This window comes from Helianthus annuus, chromosome 2 (assembly GCF_002127325.2).
Source record: "Helianthus annuus cultivar XRQ/B chromosome 2, HanXRQr2.0-SUNRISE, whole genome shotgun sequence".
Taxonomy (NCBI): Eukaryota; Viridiplantae; Streptophyta; class Magnoliopsida; order Asterales; family Asteraceae; genus Helianthus; species Helianthus annuus.
Window position 1 is genome coordinate 28078806 of NC_035434.2, and position 20328 is coordinate 28099133.

General features: G+C 39.2%; 2 protein-coding genes across 2 annotated transcripts; both read left to right on the plus strand.

Moving 5' to 3' along the window:
• The first annotated feature begins 293 nt into the window (after positions 1–293).
• LOC110892841 lies at positions 294–1595 on the plus strand. Its single transcript, XM_022139984.1, has 2 exons — positions 294–1041; positions 1114–1595. The coding sequence occupies exons 1-2, from the start codon at positions 294–296 to the stop codon at positions 1593–1595; spliced, it is 1230 nt and encodes a 409-aa protein (XP_021995676.1).
• Positions 1596–9334: 7739 nt separating this feature from the next.
• On the plus strand, positions 9335–13045 carry LOC110892842 (monooxygenase 1-like). Its single transcript, XM_035983744.1, has 3 exons — positions 9335–9579; positions 12393–12440; positions 12913–13045. Exons 1-3 carry the CDS (start codon positions 9359–9361, stop codon positions 13016–13018), a joined length of 375 nt encoding a protein of 124 aa, XP_035839637.1. The 5' UTR covers positions 9335–9358; the 3' UTR covers positions 13019–13045.
• The last annotated feature ends 7283 nt before the right edge of the window (positions 13046–20328 follow it).

A 20328-nucleotide genomic window follows, 5' to 3' on the forward strand; every position in this document is an offset into this window, starting at 1 on the left:
ACTCATCGAAGGCTAACAGTTGTTTTAGGTCGTATTAAGTTGAGTCAGATCTGACCTAATAGGCTAATAGTTGTTTTAGGTCGTATTTTGTTGACCATAATACCACAAAATTGAATTCTCCTCAACCGTAGTTTCTAGTTTACTCTTATTTGATTTACTAACTCTAATAGACACAAGCATTAATTAAAAAACATGTCAGTGCATCCTACAATAGTGTTATAGAACAAGAACGTAAAGTTTTAACTAACAATTTTCTAATCTAATAACAATTTTCAACAGCAAGTAAGTTTACAATGGATAAACAGATACGCGAGGCAGCTGAACTTGTGCGAGCTAGACAATTGCAAGCAGCTAACCTGATTTGCTTTCTGGTGGCTTTCGTTGCACTACGTAGATTGTCAACCAGAAGTCGTGCTAATTTACCTACTAATGATGAAATTTTACAACGACGATATGTGCGAGAAGAGATGTTACACGACCTTTCAAACGGCGGTAAATGTCGTGAGCTTATCCGCATGAGTGAGAAAGCTTTTATGACATTGTGCAGTATCTTAAAGCGTGATGGTGGACTTCGAGCTACTCAACGCATGTCTGTTGAAGAGCATGTTGCAACATTTTTGCATATTGTAGGCAATGATCTGAGAAATCGGTTTACCTCATGGCTATACCGTCGTTCTGGGTCAATAACTAGTCGGTGCTTCCATAGAGTTTTGCGAGCGATTATATCATTAGAAGGTCGTTATATTCAACAACCTAAAGGTGATATTGTCCCAAAAGAAATTCAGGAAAAAAAAAGATTTTATCCTTTTTTTAAGGATTGTATCGGTGCAATTGATGGAACACATGTTCGCGTCAAAGTACCTAATAAGGATGCCCCTAGATATCGTGGTCGTAAGGGATACCCGACAACAAATGTATTGGCTGCTTGTACATTTGATTTAAAGTTTACGTATGTGCTAACTGGATGGGAGGGTACAGCATCTGACTCAAGAATTATAAAGAATGCGCTTACTAGAGATGATAAACTAGTCATTCCGACTGGTAATTTCTTTTACCAAATTTACTTAAATTGTTTAATAATGTATTTTAATACTAATTACAAGTTGTTTATAGGTAGATATTGTTTAGCAGACGCGAGTTTACCTCACACGAGTACCCTAATGGCACCATATAGAGGTGTTAGGTATCATTTGAAAGAGTACTCCACGCGCGCCCCTGAGAATGCAAAGGAGTTGTTTAACCTTAGTCGTGCATCATTACGCAACGCAATTGAACGAGCATTTAGTGTCCTAAAAAAGAGGTTTCCTATTATTAGAAGTACAGCGGAACCATTTTACTCGTGCGACACACAGTCTGGCATCTTTTTAGCATGTTGTATTTTACACAACTTTTTACTAGAAGAAGATCGTGACAAAGATTTTGAAGATGAGGTTATACAAGAGGTGTTAGATGGACCACAAGAGGAAGAAAGTCAAATTACAAGAGACATACGTGAGGGTAGTACGAGATCCGAACAACTAAGGAACTCAATTGCAAATGAAATGTGGACTAACTATTTGAATTATCCAAACAATGAAATAGATATGTCAAAGTAGTTTTAGAATAGTACATTATAGTATTTCATTTCGATTTTGTATTGACTGTTATGGTTTCAATTAATTGGTGACTTTGTTCTTTTTTATTAGCGTGTGCATATACTAATTCTATTTAGCATAAGCAACAATTTACAGATGTACATATTTGAATTTATTTATGTATTACCATGTAGAAAGTTATCATGAGCAAACACGAAGCCACCGGAAAGAAGGAACAAATAAAGTGGACAGAAAGTATGGATAATATATTCATACAATCCATGATAGCACAACAAGATAATGGCAATAGGATTAATGGCAGTTTTACTTCACAAGCATACAACAATATGATTGAGGAGCTGAACACAAAGCTTCAAATTGAATTGACCAAAAAACATTTGAAGAATCATTTAAAAACGTTGAAAGAGCATTTTTCCCAATGGTACGACATGTTTCGTGGAACGTCATTGGGTGGATTCTCATGGAATTCAGAAACTCAATTAATTGAAGCTGAGGATGAAGTCTGGGATAAATTAATAGATGTAAGTTTTTTTAAGTATTTACTCGAATATTTTGAATATCGTTTATAATACTAAGTAGCTTAATTTTCTTTAATAGGCAAAGCCTGATGCTGCGGCATTGAAGACGAAGAAAGTCTCAAACTTCAATGAAATGCTACAACTATTTTCAAAAGATAGGGCATCCGGTGCACACGCTGAAACAGCTAAAGAAAGAAATGCCCGACTGAAAGAAAATGACAGCATTAACATAGAAACAGTTCCAGACGTTGATGACTTCTGCGCTGCCAATGATGTAGTTCTGGAGAGCCAATGCAATACTGATGATGATATTCAAGTGCTACCTCATACGTCTTCTCGTGCAAAGAAATGTAAGAGTAGAAAAAGAAAAGTTGAACAACAAGATGAAGATTTAACCTCTATGATTATGAATGGCGTTAGCAGTGTGGCTAATGCTATTTATGAAGGCAAGAAAATACTTGAAAGAGCTTATCATCGCGAATACACAGGTGAAGAAATTTGTAATGCACTGGAGCCATTGGGTTTGGATTCCCATGAAATACGTGGAGCTTTAAATTACTTGGCAACCAACCAAGCAAAAGCAAGGATGCTATTTAGTTGTCCTCCTCTAATACGGTTGGGTTTACTAAGAGATATGCTGGGTTCCGATAACTAAGCGAGTTTAGGATGCAATTAAGTAGTTGAAGTTTTCTGTTTTTAGTAAGTTTTCTGTTTAGGATGCAATTAGGATGCAATTGTGACTTTTATTTCTTTGTTTGGATATTTTACTGTATGGTTATGGACCTTGCTTTCTCAATGACTTGGTTTCTTTATTTCCTCTTTTAATTTATTGTTTCGTGTAGTGGTTCTAGCGTTGTTTCACAATTATTGGTACTGTCGGTTTCTTGGATTGTTTATGATGCTATAATACTTATATTTCATCTGCTGTGACATAGTATTTGCTGCTCAATATTGATCAGAACAGGTGTCTGCATCCAGCCTGACGTTAGCATCTGTGAACTGATCCAGGTGTGTTTTCTTTACATTTGAATGATCCAGTTTTTATTAAGTTTTACCTTTTGATTAACTGATATAACGCTAAAGTGTGTTTATAAGGTTAAGATGTTTTGTGTTAAAAGGGACAAAAAGGCAGCTGTCGCTAATCGTTACGCGCTGCCGGATGGAGTCTGGGGTGCGTCGTTCAAGTGGTCTAGGCAGATACAGTCTACGACTGAACTGGTATGCTAGTTCCAGTTTGATATGTAGAGCAGTCGATTTGAAACTGCAGAATTGTCACAACTGATCTTGTTTTTTTTATTAAGTTTACCTTTTGATTAGCTGAAATAATGATGTGGCTGCTACTTATAATTAAAGTGTGTTTACATAAGGTGGAGATTAAGGGTGCAAACGAGCCGAGCTACTCGCGAGCTACTCGAGCTCGGCTCGAAAAAAGCTCGAACTAGCCGAACTTATACGAGCTCGAGCTCGAGCCCGAGCCTAAAAACAAGCTCGTTTAGTAAACGAGCCCGAGTCCGAGCTTCTCTTAATAGCACACTATTTTCAGGAAGGCGACTGTGATAAACGATACAAGGTCTAGCGGCTGGTGCTGTGGTACTGACTGCCCAGACCCAGATATGCTGCACTAGCAGCCAGATTGCCCGCCAAAGTTAGTACTGACTGCCAAGACCCAGATATGCTGCACTAGCCGGTATTTCTCATCCCCACATGTAACGATTCGATCGATCACGTTTTCATCTTTAAACCTACAGGTGAGACTTTTAATTTGCATAATCGAACCCTACTTTATTATCTTTAAATAGGAGCCTCTTGTTTGTTTTTTTGTTTAAATAGAAGTACCATTGGTTACTTGCTGATGTCAAAATGCATATGCTGATATTTTTGAAAACTATTAGGAAGTGAAAATGAGTTCCATAGGTGAGAATGTAGACGACAGGCTTAGCCGGTTACCCGAAGACACTCTTTCACACATACTAGTTCTCATTTTTGAGCTGCCTTTAAGCCTTTTCACTGATAATTAGGCTATTTCTGTAATTAAACATAGTTGCAGGATGTGCTATTATTTGCAGCAACACTAAAAATCTAAACGGGCCGATACGAAACAGTTCGATTCCAAACGGTTCGCGTCAAAACGGTTTGGGTCGAAATTATTATTTGCAAGTAGATATTGTGCCTTTTCTGGGTAAGGATATATGAAATTATTAGTTATGCTTTTAAAATATAATTAATCATCATTATTTAAATGTGATCATACAAAAATACTTCATTAGATTTAAGAGGTTGTGTGTAATAAAAATAGATGTTGGGCCACATGATGATTTTACAATTAAAACAATTGCGGAACTAGTGTTTTAGAGGAAATGTGATGCGTCGAAACGGTACCGATTGAAACTGTACGGGTCGAAACGGTTGGCGTCGAAACGGTACAGGTCGAAACGGTTCGTGTCGAAACAGTTCGCGTCGAAGCGGTTCGCGTCGAAACAGTTCGCGTCGAATCGGTTTGAGTCGAAACGACACGGGTCGAAGCGGTTCGATTTGAAATGGTATGGGTCGAAACGGTTCGTGTCGAAACGGTATGCGTCGAAACGGGTCGCGTCGTAAGAGCCTGATTCAGTAATTATCAACATGATAATATTTAGCTTCTAGTTATACTCATGCATATATTTAGCTGCTAGTTATACAGGTGGCCTTAGTTGGTTCAATTTCAAGGCAAGTCTGAAGGTTATAAATAGTGGTTCATATAAGGTTATTAACGTGGAATGGGGTTAGCTTTCGGTCATCACATCTTCCTTTAAAAGCATAACTAATAATTTCATATATCCTTACCCAGAAAAGGCAGAATATCTACTTGCAAATAATAATTTCGACCCAAACCGTTTTGACGCGAACCGTTTGGAATCGAACTGTTTCGAATCGACCCGTTTAGTTTTTTCGTGTTGCTGTAAATAATAGCACATCCTGCAACTATGTTTAATTACAGAAATAGCCTAATTATCAGTGAAAAGGCTTAAAGGCAGCTCAAAAATGAAGTCTATTTAAAATTCAGACCCACCTATACCACAATCTCAGTATGCAACATCAATATAGTATTAATAATATCTAATTTGCAGATTATATACTCTTTAAAATAAAAAAGATAAATCTGAATCGAATTTATTACGTTTAAAAACAGAGAGGATCCTGCTATTCATACGTTTTATACGATAAACGTATTTTTATTTGATCTCTTGTCTAAAAAAACCATTGAACTAGTTTTTTCTTATGTTTTTCACATTTGTGTTTTCACCTGCGTATTAGCCTACACATGTGTAGCTAATCTAACCTTCATATAACCTATGAATGTGTAGCTTGTAGGGGTGCAAACGAGTCGAACGCATCGTGAGCTACTCAAGATCGGGTCGAAACGGTTCGCGTTGAAACGGAACAGGTCGAAACGGTTCCCGTCGAAACGGTACGGGTCGAAATGATTAGCGTCGAAACGGTACGCGTCGAAACGGTTTGCGTCAAAACGGTTCGTGTCGTCGAAACGGTTCGCGTCGAAACGGTAAATTGCTTATTCTATCGTCTTCTGTAACATATGATCTTGTGATGCCTTTAAAGAGCTGAACTGTGCTAAATTATTATCAACTACTGATGCTTTGTTTATGAAAATTAATATCATATAAGATGGTCAAACTTAAAGAACTATGTTAAATTGAGGATGTTGGTGACTGCAAGAATCTTTGCTATATTATTCTACAAGTTTAGGTTGGTTGAAATAGAGTTTAATTTGTTATTGAAGAAGAACGAATGTTTTAAAGAAGATAAGAAACTCGGTGACGGTACCAAGGATTGTCGGGGTTATTTTTTTTATTTTAATTTTGCTTAGAATGGTATAATAGTAAAATTGTTACTTTTCTTTCTTTTCCTCTCCACTCGAGAACATACAAAATGTTTATTTTCCTCTCCTTTTCTTTCCATTCCTTTTAAACTTGGGAACACAAATAAATTTTTAATTTTTCCTTTATATTGCTTTCTTTTCTCTCCTAAACTTTCTTTCTTTCCTTTTCTTTATTAAACTCAGGAACACAGTGTAAAAGTGCAGAGAAATTCAGTTGTGCTTGCTCCGATGGGGCTGAGGGGCCAGCTCCATGGCTTAGTGTCTGCATTGGTGGAGGTGTTTGCTGGACTACTCCTGGTGGAGGTTGGAAAGTGGCTCCGTTTGTGGTCTGAGTGATTACCCTAGTGGGAGCTTGGAAAATGGGTCCAGTTGTGGTTTGACTAGCAACCCTGGATGCGCTTCCAAAAATACTAGGAAAATCGTTGTTTGTCTGCCCTTCCTGGATGATTTCGTTCCTTTGACCCCTTTGGACGTGTGTTGTGTCCGAAACAAGTTCAAAGGAAGAAACTTCTCCATCTATGTGGTGTGAAGGGTTTTGTTGAGCCATTTCTACGAGTGTTTTTCGAAAAGAAAAGAGATGAGATTGGTTTTGCAAAAAAGCGGATGGCGCCAATGATGAAACACAGGTTAACACCGAGGTTAATCTGTGGGGTTGTTTCCTCTGTGGGCTCAATCTCCTTTCTACTCGCTGGAAATGACCAAGATCCTGCAAAACAGCAACACCGTTAGTCTCGTTAAGAGGGGAATATGGGGGTTTCCCTCTTAACCAGGCTCCGGCGTGAGAATAAGTACTGTTCTGAGGAGAAATAACAGTGTGTGTTGAGTGTGTGAAATGGGAGAGCAAAATGATTCAACCTGGATGATGAAGGGTCTTATTTATAGCCGGAGGGTGAAGAAGGGAGGAGCAGCTGTGCCAGCTGTGGTTGCGCGCCAGCTATCCGACCAAGGGGAATATCCTCTTGGTCTCCTCTGTCATAGCCGGTGTAGTGGTACACGTGGCGCGCTTGCCTTTGTCCATGCTGGAAACCTCGTACTGCTGCTGTCAGCTCTGCCCCCTGTTTGCCACAGGCCTATGTGGAGCTCTGCGACTGGTGACACGTATTCGTCCTTTTTGTCGGATAAAGCATCTTCGGTGCCACCTTGACATTTTCCAGAAGCTTCTAGAAGCTTATGGATTATGTTGCTGATGTAGGCGCCATGTGTGCTTTGAAAAGGAGGTGTGGTCCCTGCCATGTAGGCAGAGAATTGAGACCATACCTCTTCATTAAAGATTGTAAAAAAAAAAACCTCTTGTAACCTGAAACATACGGTGAACTATGAACACTGGAAGTGTCAATATAATGTATCAATCAATCAAGTGTTAATTTATTATATTTTTCTATTTCTATATACTCAATCTTATTATAGTTTTGTGAAATGACCTTTGCAACAATTGTTCATGCTATGGACCAATGTAAAAAGGCAGTATGTTGTTTTTCAATAATGAAAAGATATAGAACTCTGTTTTATTTCAACAAAATCAAGAAGCTTTCGTCACCCAATACACCAATTTTGTAACTAAAACTAAAAACATTAAAAAAGACATTCAAACGCAATAATCATACTGTTTATTCGTTAACAACAATTAGACATAAAACATAGCATAAAAAATTAAAAAAAAATATATATATGGGACCTAATCATGTGAATTATTAAGTTATTCGATAATAACGGGATAGAGTGTTACAATTCAAATTTCCGGTTTACGTTTAGTTCTGATTTTTGCGAGTAAACACGGGACAACATGTGTGTGGTTCAATGTTTTTACTTCTATTTTTCCCGTTTGACAGGTTCGTCGCGACGCGCGAATCCTAGATTGACTTAGTTATCAGGTAAGGGGTTGGTTAATGCTAGTTTTTAATTACTATAATGAAAAAGAGACAGTTCGAATTATTAAAATCCAATTTGCCTTTTATTATGTAACAAGGTTTTACTAAATCTATTCTAACGAGTGAGTTTGAGTCGAGTCAGTTTAGTTTTTATTTGAGCAAATAACAGTATGAGCTGAGATCGCTCGTTTCGCGTGATATTCAATCCCTGCTGACTCATATCTTAATGTTTTACTACTCAGCTCATAATCTTCAACTTGATTTAGCTTGTAACTCGAAGTAGATTTTCTTCTAAAGAGTTCGAATAAGAGTATGTGAATTGATACGATAAACTAAATATAAATTTATGATTTTGTAATTAAAAAAATAAATATAATTTGATAGTTTTCATATTTCAAAATTAAAGTTAGTAGATAAATAGTTTTATAAGTAAAATTCCTCTATATGATACAATGGAAATCAGGTTTCATTCAATATTTGTTTGATTCGTTACAACATTAGTATGGCTTGGTATTCAATATAGTATATGATACCAAATTTGAATACACACCCTTTTGTTTTCATTAAAACTTATAGTGGAATACAACTACGTATTAAGTTAATTTTTAAAGTCAACGAATACAACATGTTAGAGAAAAAAATTAAATAGCTAGGTTAAAGACATATCAAATCGTAGATTCTATTTGAAACTTTGTAAACATTATATATGAATATATAAAGGAAAAATGAAAATTTAGTTAAAAATAGAGAGCAAACAATCTAATTATATTTGACCCGATCAATTTTTTGTTTGTTTGTCAAGACAGTGATTAAAATAAGCATGTCATAATTATATTTGACCCGATCAATTTTTTGTTTGTTTGTCAAGACAGTGATTAAAATAAGCATGTCACAATGTTATAGCAGATTTCTTAAAGCATTATATTATATTATATTATATTATATTCTATTATATTATATTATATTATATTATATTATATTATATTATATTATATTATATTATATTATATTATATTATATTATTAAAATAATGAAAAAGAGAAACATTGTAAAAAACTAAAACGCGAGGTATCTTTGAAAAGATTTTTGTTTGATACGTTACTATTTGCAACTCAGTTTTAAATACAATTTATTGCGTGACATACATAATAAAAAGTTAAAAACATATTTAAAAGTTAAAAGAGAAAACAACATATATTTAATTAAATATAATAATAAAAAATAGGTCGAAAATGTAAATTACATTGCTTTATACTAACATAGGTAAATGATTCCTCATTTGATAAATTTTATTCCAACTTAGAATTACATGCACAATAATGTTAAATGTTTGATGTTTGTATGTGTATTGTAACCTGGCTTGTCAGATAGCTTCTTGCACCTTGCTATGTACCCATCATGTTTAACACGTCACATTCGTTTCTAAAATGCTTGCATAGAACCCACCGATTGAGTCTCTCTCTCTCTCTAGCTCTCTCTCTCTCTCTAAAATAAGTAACAATGGATGACGATGATGTGGTGATAATTGGAGCAGGGATTTGTGGGTTAGCAACGGCCATTGCTCTTCACAAGAAGGGGATAAAATGTGTGGTAATGGAGATGTCTGAAAGTCTAAGGAACGTGACTGGAGCAGCAATCGGGATCCGGCCAAACGGGTGGCGAGCTCTGGATCAACTTGGCGTGGCGGAGATCCTCCGCCGCGCTGCTATCCCTCTTAAGCGGTACCTCATAAATATTTTTCCCCTAGTCATTGTTGAGAGATGAATTAGTTAACATCTAACAATTATAAATTTAACCGGAGGCTAAAATTTAGCCTTCAAAAATCCATAAATTAAATTTTTGCTTAAGAAAAAGTCGACTAATTCTAGCCTTGCCGAATACTTTTTTTAAAGGGTAATAAAAATAGACCATGTATAGTACTGGCTAAATTCTAGCCGCCTTAGATGACGATTTTATCTATTTTGGTAAGAAATAAAACTTGATGTTTTTTTTAACTTTTTGGTGAGCTTGTCTCTATTTTGATAATTAAAAAACATCAGTATGAGGAGCATGATTGAGTCATTAATCGCCACGTAGGACCATTAATGGATTGCTACACCACCCCCTTGTCTCATCCACCATGATTCCCATGGATTAAACCATGGCAACCATGACCTACTTTCCATATTTAATATTTTCTCTCCTTTTCACAAAAATAAATTAAAGATAATAGTGGTTTGAGTCATGACCACACCCTTAGGGTAGTGGTTTTGGATGATGGATTAGAAGTAGGTGACATGGCGCTGATGTGGAGGGTCATGGTGATCATGAGGGTCATGACAACACCCTATAGCCTTACACACCATTTAATATGTTCAACCGGAAAAGGAAAGTCTTGAGTTCAAGTCCCACAGACGATAGAAGATTAAAGAAATTATCCGTTTAAAAAAACCCGGTTTTTAATTAATATCATACGGCAAACTTATTTTGAGAAGTTACCAATTCACAACATACACATTAAAACAGTTAAAAATTAATATCTCTTTCAAACTTTTAGTCAAGCTCCGCTACTTTTTTTTATTTCTTTATAATGAACATATGGTCCATTTTTATGGAGGTTTTATAGAGAATGAGAAATCATTTAAGAAAAACTGGTAGTAGTTTGTGCTTTACTGTAACTCTCTTTCAGTAAACCGTTTTTTTTTTCAGGCAATTGGATTTTAACACCTCAAACTTTGAAGAATTGGCCGATAACACCCGCAACTAATACTTTGATCTGTGACACCCCAAACTTTTAATTTTGTTTGTCATTTCACCACTCAGTTAAAAAATGAGTAACTGAGTTAGTCTTCCATCCTAGCTGGCATCATTAATCCTACATGGCACCCATGATGTGGCAAACACATGGAAGTTTGTTAGTGTTTACGCCTATGTGTCAAGACTTATCCTACGTGGACTTAATGACATGGAAGTTACGTGTTAAAGCTCATTTCATCTCCCCTTTAACATATGAAACACCCAGTTACACCTTGCCTGTCTCTCTTTACATCAGAAACACCAACCACCACCAGTTTCACCACCTTTCACCACCAACACAGCCACCCATCCCCATGTTCATCTCTTTCTCTCTCTCTCTCTCTCTCTCTCTCTTAAATACTACCACCACAACAGCTTCACATCACCTTCACCGTCGCCGGCATACCTCCACCCCCGCCACCATCACATCTTCAAACAACCCCAACTCTTATTGCTCGTTTTCCAGTTAATGTTCAAACAACCCCAACCGGTGAGAGATGTACCCCGACGAGGAAGGTTGTAGAGTTGAGGTTCGATTTCGACGAACACATCCACCGATGAGAGTTCTTTGGGTTCGATTCCGACTGACAGATCCAGCGATGAGAGTTAATTTCATTCTATTCCGACTAACAAGGGTTCCGGCGATGGTGAAACCCTAGTTGTTGTACAGAGGCGACATTTTGGTTGAAATCGGAGACAGAGATCGGGTTTCCGGTGATCATTTTATTCATAGATCTAACATGTATATCAATTTCTCTATAGAGGAGGCGTTTGTTTGAGTGCTCGATTTTTCAGATGGGTTTGTTTTTTCCGGTACCTCATGACGGCGATGATAATGGTTGTGGAGGGTGGGTGGTTGATGAAGAGGGTGGGGTAACGGCGGATGAAACAGAGGGTGGGGATGGTGATTCCCGAGGAGTTTTTGAGTGTCGGAGAGTGATTTTGCAGTGAGGAATTGGGTGGGGCGGTGGATTATGGCTTCGTTGAGGATACCTGCGGCTTTATGGTTGATGAAGACGGTGGATTTTGCAGTGATGTTAGTTGTTATCATTTGTTGTGTTATCATTTTTTTTAATATTGTCAAAAATAGTCCACGTAGGATGCCACCTAGGATGGAAGACTAACTCAGTTACTCATTTTTTAACTGAGTGGTGAAATGACAAACAAAATTAAAAGTTTGGGGTGTCACAGATCAAAGTGTTAGTTGCGGGTGTTATCGGCCAATTCTTCAAAGTTTGAGGTGTTAAAATCCAATTGCCCTGTTTTTTCCTCATTTTTTTCCCTTATATATTTAAAAGTTAATTACGAGTTTTAAAAGTTAAATATTTATAGATATAATTATAAGTTGTCTAACGTTGTTAGTTGTTACAATTAAAAAACATATAAGATCACATTTGTTAGATCATTTATAAATTATATGCTATTGAGACCTTTGACCTCAAGTTATCATGTCGGTAACTTACTAGTATTCAAACTGACACGTGTAACTACAAGAAAACGGGGCAATAGTGACGACAACATGTCGGCGCAATTGGGTCTACTGTCGCCGCTATTGCTGAGAATAAACCCCAGCAGCCATTGGATCAGGATAAGGAATGAGTGGGGGAAGGGTTTGTTGTGGGACATCGCGTTTCAGATCGACCTATAGCGGCTACGTATGGCCTGTCGCTGCTATTGATGCCACCACTATTGAGGGGTATTTCTTGTAGTGCGTTTGCGATGTTAACATGTCATGATAGTTTTTTTTTGCTATGTATAGGGAACGAGATATATCGCTTGATGGAGGGAGGAAAACAGAAATATCATTGTAAGTTTTTTTTATTGCTTATAGAGAATTTATAAAATAAAGAAGTTTTATTTTATCCATTGCAAGCTAATATATATTGTTCCTGGATAATTCAATAAGGAAGTACATAAATTCATATAATTCCCATCTTAGTCACTTTATCATCTTTGATACTCATTTCTTCGATTTTAGTCAATACATAACCCATGATAGTAGCATCTTGATTCTCTGTTTTTTTTTTCTAAAAATAACAATGAACTTCCAGTATATTTCTTTGAATATTAATAAGAACTTAATTTTTATCTTCATAAAAAAAATCTAGTGGGAATCTTGGAGATCTATAAATTTTGTTTAAGCATCTATAATGGATATATTTTATTTAAAAATCTAGTCATTTTAGGTAAATTTGAATAAGTAAAGGAAGTGTTTTTTTTCTACTTAAGTTTAAAAGAAAATTAATTATGGATTAATTCTTTATTGTTTCTTTATTAAGGATTAATTGGGATGGCGAAACTCGTTGTTTGAGAAGGAGGGATCTTATAGACACTCTTTATGCTGCACTTCCTCCTACCACAATAAAATTCGGGCAAGCAACTTGAATCTATAATACTTGACCCGCATTCTACCAAACCTGTTCTTCGATTCATCGACGGAAGCTCCATTATAGCTAAGGTATTAACTTGATCGAGTACAAAAGCGCGCTACAAGTTATGGTTTGTCCTTTTTGCGCTTTCAATAAAAACACTAATTCTTAGAATTGGTGCTTGTAGGTAGTTATTGGTTGTGATGGTAGCAAGTCCATAATTGCTGACTTTCTTAACCTCAAGCCTACAAAGATGTTTCCGTTATGTACAGTTAGAGGTTTAACCAACTACCCAAATGGTCATTCATTCGATCATGAGTTTGCTCGTTTTTGGAAAGATAACATCCTTATGGACATAATTCCAATTGATGATAAATTGGTTCATTGGTTTTGTTTGCAACCCTACATTCCTAAAGGTTATCTATCATCATGTTTGTGTAGATATCACTTCAATAGATTTAATTATTGTTTTCGTAACCGTGTTTTGTCAAAAATCACTATTTCAGTCCATTATTTTAGAAATTGTGATTTCTAGCCCCTATGGTTTCACTTTCATAACCATTTCAGTTCCTGTGGTTTTACTTTCGTAACCATTTCAATCCACTTATTCTGTTGGTACAGGGACTGAAATGGTTACGAGGTGGACTGAAATGGTTACGAAAGTGAAACCACAGGGACTGAAATCACAATTTTTAAACTAATGGACTGAAATAGTGATTTTTGACAAACCACAGGGACGAAAACAGTAATTAATTCAACTTCAATATTACACAACTTATTTCTTTTCCTTTTTAACAATGATGAACAGATGAAAGGGTTTGGGAGAGTCCTGAGGGAATACGCCATTTAACCCTAAAGTTGGTAAGCGATCATCCCGATGAAATTCTAAAAATGATTAAAAACACGGACATGAAGTCATTATCTATTACACACTTGAGATATCGTGCGCCATGGGAGTTGTTAACGAGCACGTTCTGTAAGGGATCAGTGATGGTTGCTGGTGACGCTATGCATGTCATGGGCCCGTTTATAGGGCAAGGTGGTTCAGCAGGGTTAGAAGACGCGGTTGTGTTGGCTAGAACAATGACTCAAATGGGTTTGAACAATGTTGAATGAAATAATAGGTTCCTTGACCTTTTCCATTGATAATGATCCCTATAAATAATACACTTGGTTTCGGCTATTTTGGTACAGATATATACAAATTATATAATAAAATCATTGCCTAATATATGTATGCTATTATACCCCCGCAGTCGAAGCGGGAGGGGACCGTATGCTGAGACTGGATCTGAAATCTTCGAATAGGATACGTGGTAGGCCCTTGGTAAAGATGTCTGCAATTTGATACCTGGATGGGACATGCAGAACCCGCACTTGACCCCGCTGAACCTGTTCGCGAACGAAATGTATATCGAGCTCTATGTGTTTGGTTCTCTGATGTTGAACGGGGTTACCTGACAAGTATATGGCACTGACATTGTCACAGTAAACGAGTGTAGCGCGAGATAATGGTAAATGAAGCTCAAGCAATAAGTTGCGTAGCCAGCAAATTTCAGCTACTACATTTGCCACGCCACGGTATTCGGCCTCCGCGCTAGAGCGAGAGACTCTAGACTGCCGTTTGGAAGACCACGAGATAAGGTTGTCGCCAAAATAAATGCAGTATCCACTAGTGGAGCGACGTGTGTTGGGGCAGTCGGCCCAATCCGCATCCGTGTAAGAAACCAAAGATGGATGTGAGGAACCTGTGAGCATCAAGCCTAGAGATGCAGAGCCTTTGACATACCGGATGAACCGTTCTAATGCATTCCAGTGATCGATCCGGGGTGCATGCATGTGCATGCAAATCTGTTGAACCGCGTAGGTGATGTCAGGACGAGTGAATGTAAGATATTGGAGAGCACCTGCCAGGCTGCGATAAAGAGTGGGGTTGTGAAAAAGTTCACTATGTGCGGCACTAAGCTTCGAATTTGTGTCGACCGGGGTGGCTACCAGGTTACAGGATTGCATTCCAGCTCGAGCAATAATATCAGTAGCATAAGACTGCTGTGAAAGAAACATGTGGTTGGCCGTTCGAGAAACGAAGATGCCTAGAAAATAGCTGAGAGGACCCAAGTCTTTCATTGCGAATTCATGAGCAAGACGAGACATTAAGCGCTAATGAAGCGCATCAGAGGATGTGACTAAGAGGATGTCATCAACATAAAGAAGTAAGAAAGTTGTATCATTGCCCTGATGAAACGTGAAGAGAGAAGCGTCACAACGACTGTGTTGAAACCCCATGGTGAGAACATGGTCGGTGAACCTTTGGTACCAAGCCCGAGGAGCCTGTTTGAGCCCATATAAAGACTTCTTGAGGAGACAGACATGATCAGGAAACTGTTTGTTGCGAAACCCCATAGGTTGATACATATAAACCATCTCATGTAAGTTCTCGTGGAGGAACGCGTTAGTGACATCTAGTTGATGAACCGACCACCGTTTAGAGAGAGCAATGGATAAGACTGTACGAATAGTTGCGGGTTTTACGACTGGACTAAAAGTCTCCCCGCACTCCACACCAACCTGTTGCGATCTATCGTCGCATACTAACCGTGCTTTGTATCTTTCTAAAGACCCGTCTGATTTGAATTTATGCTTATATAGCCACATACACCGAATAACATTCATATCTGATGAACGAGGTACTAACTCCCAAGTTCTGTTTCTAATTAGTGCGTTGTACTCCGTAGTCATGGCGGAGTACCATTCCGGTATATTAAGGGCATCCGAAGGGTTTTTGGGAATAGGTTGAAGTGTTGTGGAGATGGTGGTAATATGTAAGTTTAGTGGGTGTTTGGGCTTGAATATGCCGCTCATGGAGCGTGTTTGCATCGTCCGGTTTGGCTGGGCAAAGGGTGGTTGGATGGGCTGACTCGGGTTGTTGAGTGGATGGGTTTGTGGTTGGTCAGAAGTATCGGATATCGGGTGGGGTGTGGGGTCAGTGGTCAAAGGCTGGGTGAATGTGGGATTTGGGCTGTGGTGGGGTATTGATGCAATAGGGGTGTTGGGGTTTGGACTGTTGTTTGGGCTGGAGGGAGGTGGGCCTGGGATGCGTTGGGAAGGGGGTGTAGTGTAACAACCCGCACCTTCGTGCGTTGTTACTACTTGATACACTCGTTATGCCTAGCACTAGAGATTCGGATCATAATGTAACTATATCAAATATATCGCTAAATCGAAGTATAACCGAATAATTACGCATATTCTATCGCTATTACAAACCTATTTTCATAAATTATAACACTCACGATGATGTTGAGTGAGGGCTTAATCTACCCTCCTCGATAACCGTGAGGTGTCAATACGTAACCAAGCAACGCTAACAAAGACTATCGGGTGAGTACCATGTCTCCAGCCATCGTGATGATGACGGCAACACGAGCAAGTAGTGCCCCGATAATCATTGTGGCACATCACATCGAAGAACGCACTCGAAGGCACGCGTAACTCGATCATCACGCCGAATATTGGATATATAGATGCGTATATGCGACCCTTTTTGTGATTAATTATAATAAATAAATAAATAATACTATAAATATATGAAAACGTGGCCCAGACTATCGCAACGCACCAAAAATGAGGATCGAAAGGCTTCCGTACGGACGGGCCAGCCGATCGGCTGGGCCGGCCGATCGGACAGGCCAGCCATTCGGCTGGGCCGGCTGATCGAACGGGCCAGCCGATCGGCTGGGCCGGCCGATCGGAGAGGCCAGCCGATCGGTTGGGCCGGCCGATCGAGTGGGCCATCCGAACCAGGCCACCTCTCCTCCTTCTTCCTCCTCCCTTGCCTATAAATACCCCTCTTTTCACTCCAAACACTTGTTGTTGCTGCTGCTACTCGACCAGGACGTTCCAGCCCCTTAATCTCTCGATTTCTCGCGATTCTTGTAAGTTTTCAACTCGAATCTTGTACTTCCTTGATCTATATGCATTCTTTCATCTTTCTACCTTTTGATTTTTGACTTTTAACCGTGAAATCAACGGATTTGGAGTGTTCTAGGGTGATGTCACCTTGGAGTTCTTCAAGAGTGATGTCATCCCATGAAGAACAACTCAGATCCGAATGGTTTCCATACGATTTTGCATAAACCTCGTCTAAATCTATGTTTTCCAATCAAGAAGTTACAGATTTGAGATGTTCTAGAGTGATGTCATCATGATGTTCTTATGAACTTCAAGTGTTGGCCTCATTCCACCAAGAACAACTCAGATCTAAGAACTTCCGCAAGAATAATCAAGGTTTTCACATCAGATCTATACTTATAATGATAGAAGCAGAGCTTATACCGACCTTCTACTCATTCTTAGTGTCGTGTTGGTCAAAGATCTGATTCTTAACGATAAGACGACCAATTTCGGGTTAAACACGGAAAAACCACCAAGAACGGCAAGTTCTGATGGAACGGGGTGATTCCCGACCGTTAAAACGGGTCGGAATTGATGGGATTTCAATTGTTCAACACGTCACAAAACGTCTCGACCAAAACCACCGAAAAACACACGAAGATCGTCGAAAAACAGCTGGACAGGCTGGCCGATCGGACGGGCTAGCCGATCGAGCAGCCCACTCGATCAAGCTGACCATCCGATCGAACGGCCTATCCGATCGAACGGCCTATCCGAATGGGCCGACTTTCGATCTAGCTTCGTCCAATTTCGCGTATTCCAACACCATTTAGCGCGTAATCTAATACTCATGTGATCAGTCTGTAATCAGGGCATTCTCAGGCATCATCTCGTCAATCCAACCAAATATGCACTGTGAGTATACTTGACCCCTTTTTATCGAATTTTGGGTGTAACAGACGTTCCTTATAAATCGAACTTATCAAATGAACGAATTCAAATTGTCAATCTATCACCTGCGAATAACTGTTTGCATAGATATATGTGATGCTAGTTGCATGTATGCTCGGACTTATACTCGTGACGTCCCACCACGACTAGTATAGTACTATTGCGCCCGACGGGGTCTAGTTATGCCATCGAAGAGTCGAGCATCGAGGACTTAGCTGGTAGTATCAGTTTTGCGAGTATATATGTCGCGTATTACGTTTATGCATATGGAAATTCGCAGCACTTTTAATCTATTATCCTATTATCTATCAAACCTGTATACTCGCCAATACTTTTGTATTGACATTATTTTAACGTATGTTGCAGGATTAGTTGAAGCCTACATCAAATCAAGCTAGGAAGTCTAGAAACTCACCTAAAATCTAGGTTGTCGGATTTGAATTGTTCGAGAGGACAAGAAATCTGTGACGACTTATGTGATTGTATTATTTGTTAGTATGGGATAACGAATGCAATAAATATTATCGCAATATAGTTGTTATGGATTCTCTTGAGCAACCTGATTCGCCTAGTGCCGCGCCCCGATGATTCCGCCATCGGTTGGGGTGTGACAAGATTGGTATCAGAGCCATAACTATAGGGAATTAGGTGAGACTCGACCTAGTCCGGGTCGACGTCTTAGAGAATGACCTAGTCTATAGTCTAAGCACCCACAGGCTGCCTCGTACGAACCCAGTAGGGTTTGTATTGCGCCTACCTGATGCTTCTGATCGAAATTGCAAAAACTATGACTTTGTGTGAACCCCGCATACTACAACTTCACACGAAGAAGCCTTTCCTAAGGCTGGAATACTACTAGCCTTTCCTAAGGCAGACATAATACACATGTTTTCGAAAATACTCGCATCTCATGACCGAGCGATCCAGTCGAGACCAGGTGTGAAAACCAGTAACTCTCGATAGGATTGCTCACTCAGCGCATTTTTCTAGCACGAGAATCTTTCGTTGAGTCAGGAGTGACATCCATACCTCGACGAAAGCCTCACTTTCGAAATTCTAGTGAAGCTCTCGGATTCATTCGATGAGCGTAACCACAAATTGGGAATGAAACTGTTAAGTCAGGGGTGAAACCCGTACCTTAATGAACCGTTCCACTCCCTAAAAATATTTTTCAAAAAGCTCTCACCAGGGACTCGACCATCACAATGACTCGAGCCTTGCGATGACTTGGAGGATGAATGCCATGAGCTGCATCCCAGTGGAAGCATAAACCCCCAGAGTCAACGCGTGTGCACGAACTTGTTGGGTGTGATTGAGTTACCTTGGGTAGTCGACGCCTAAACATCCGAGGCACTCCGAGTATCTTAATAAGCCTACAACTCGCCGGATTTTACGATTTGATGAACTCAGTTACGTTTTATGTGTTTAATTGCGACTATCAATTTTCGCTCCCTGTTTTACAAAGCGCACAACTCGCACAGCCATCGCAATCCAAAAAAAAGACCGAATGATCGCAACAAAACTAATGTCCAAATTGTCCGATTTCTCTTGCAATCCCTCTCTCAGCGCGTCCTCGCGCATTCTAAACCATAATATATATGTGTGTAAGTATGAACTACAACTATCTATACCTAAGTACAATCAAGACATTGTGTGAAAATCTAGGAAGTTTCGTGTCTCCTATGTGGCTCCTATGTGAAGTCTATTTATATTGCACGTTACAAGTTTCGACCGCGCTCAATCGCATCGTAAACTCGAAATCATTATGATCGAATCTCATTCCAAATCTCTCTCTCTCTGTCTAGATGCCTTCCGACAACTCTATCTCGAGACGAATAGCTAGGAGAAGAGCCAAACAAAGCCCCGATAAGAGGATTGCCTCGCTTGTGACCAAGGAAGTGGTCAAGCTCATTCCTCAAATTGTTGCTCAAGTGCACTCTCTCGGTAACTCTCGAGCCACGAAGGACTCTAAGACGGAATCGCCGCAATCTACTTTCCTCTACAAACACTTCAAAGCCTGTGACCCGATGGAATTCACAGGTGAAGGAGGTGTGACCCAACTGCTCCAGTGGTTCGATTCTATCGAAGTCACCCTTCGACAAAGTGGGTGTCCTGATAGTTTCCGTACTACTTGTGCTACCGGGGTATTTCAATCACGAGCAGTTGACTGGTGGACCGCCGAACGCAACAAACGTGGGATCTCCGCAGCTTACGCCCTCTCTTGGGACGAGCTGAAGGAACTCATGAAGGAAGAATATTGTCCTCCTCACGAAGTCCAGAAGCTAGAAAACGAATTTTGGGAAATCAAGCAAACCGAAGGTGACAATGCTGGCTATACAGCAAGGTTCAAGCAGCTTAGTGCAATCTGCCCAAGTCAAGTTGATACTCCAAGGAAAGCCATTGCGAAGTACCTCCGCGGCTTACCTGAGAGTGTGGGTGATTTTGTAGAAGCTGCAAGACCTGCTACCACCGAAGAAGCCT

Coding starts and splice junctions, on each gene's coding strand:
- LOC110892841 (XM_022139984.1), top strand. CDS start 294: ATGGATAAACAGATACGCGAGGCAGCTGAACTTGTGCGAGCTAGACAA. Junction 1,042..1,113: donor TAAACTAGTCATTCCGACTG/GTAATTTCTTTT, acceptor AGTTGTTTATAG/GTAGATATTGTTTAGCAGAC.
- LOC110892842 (XM_035983744.1), top strand. CDS start 9,359: ATGGATGACGATGATGTGGTGATAATTGGAGCAGGGATTTGTGGGTTA. Junction 9,580..12,392: donor GCTGCTATCCCTCTTAAGCG/GTACCTCATAAA, acceptor TGCTATGTATAG/GGAACGAGATATATCGCTTG. Junction 12,441..12,912: donor AGGAAAACAGAAATATCATT/GTAAGTTTTTTT, acceptor TTCTTTATTAAG/GATTAATTGGGATGGCGAAA.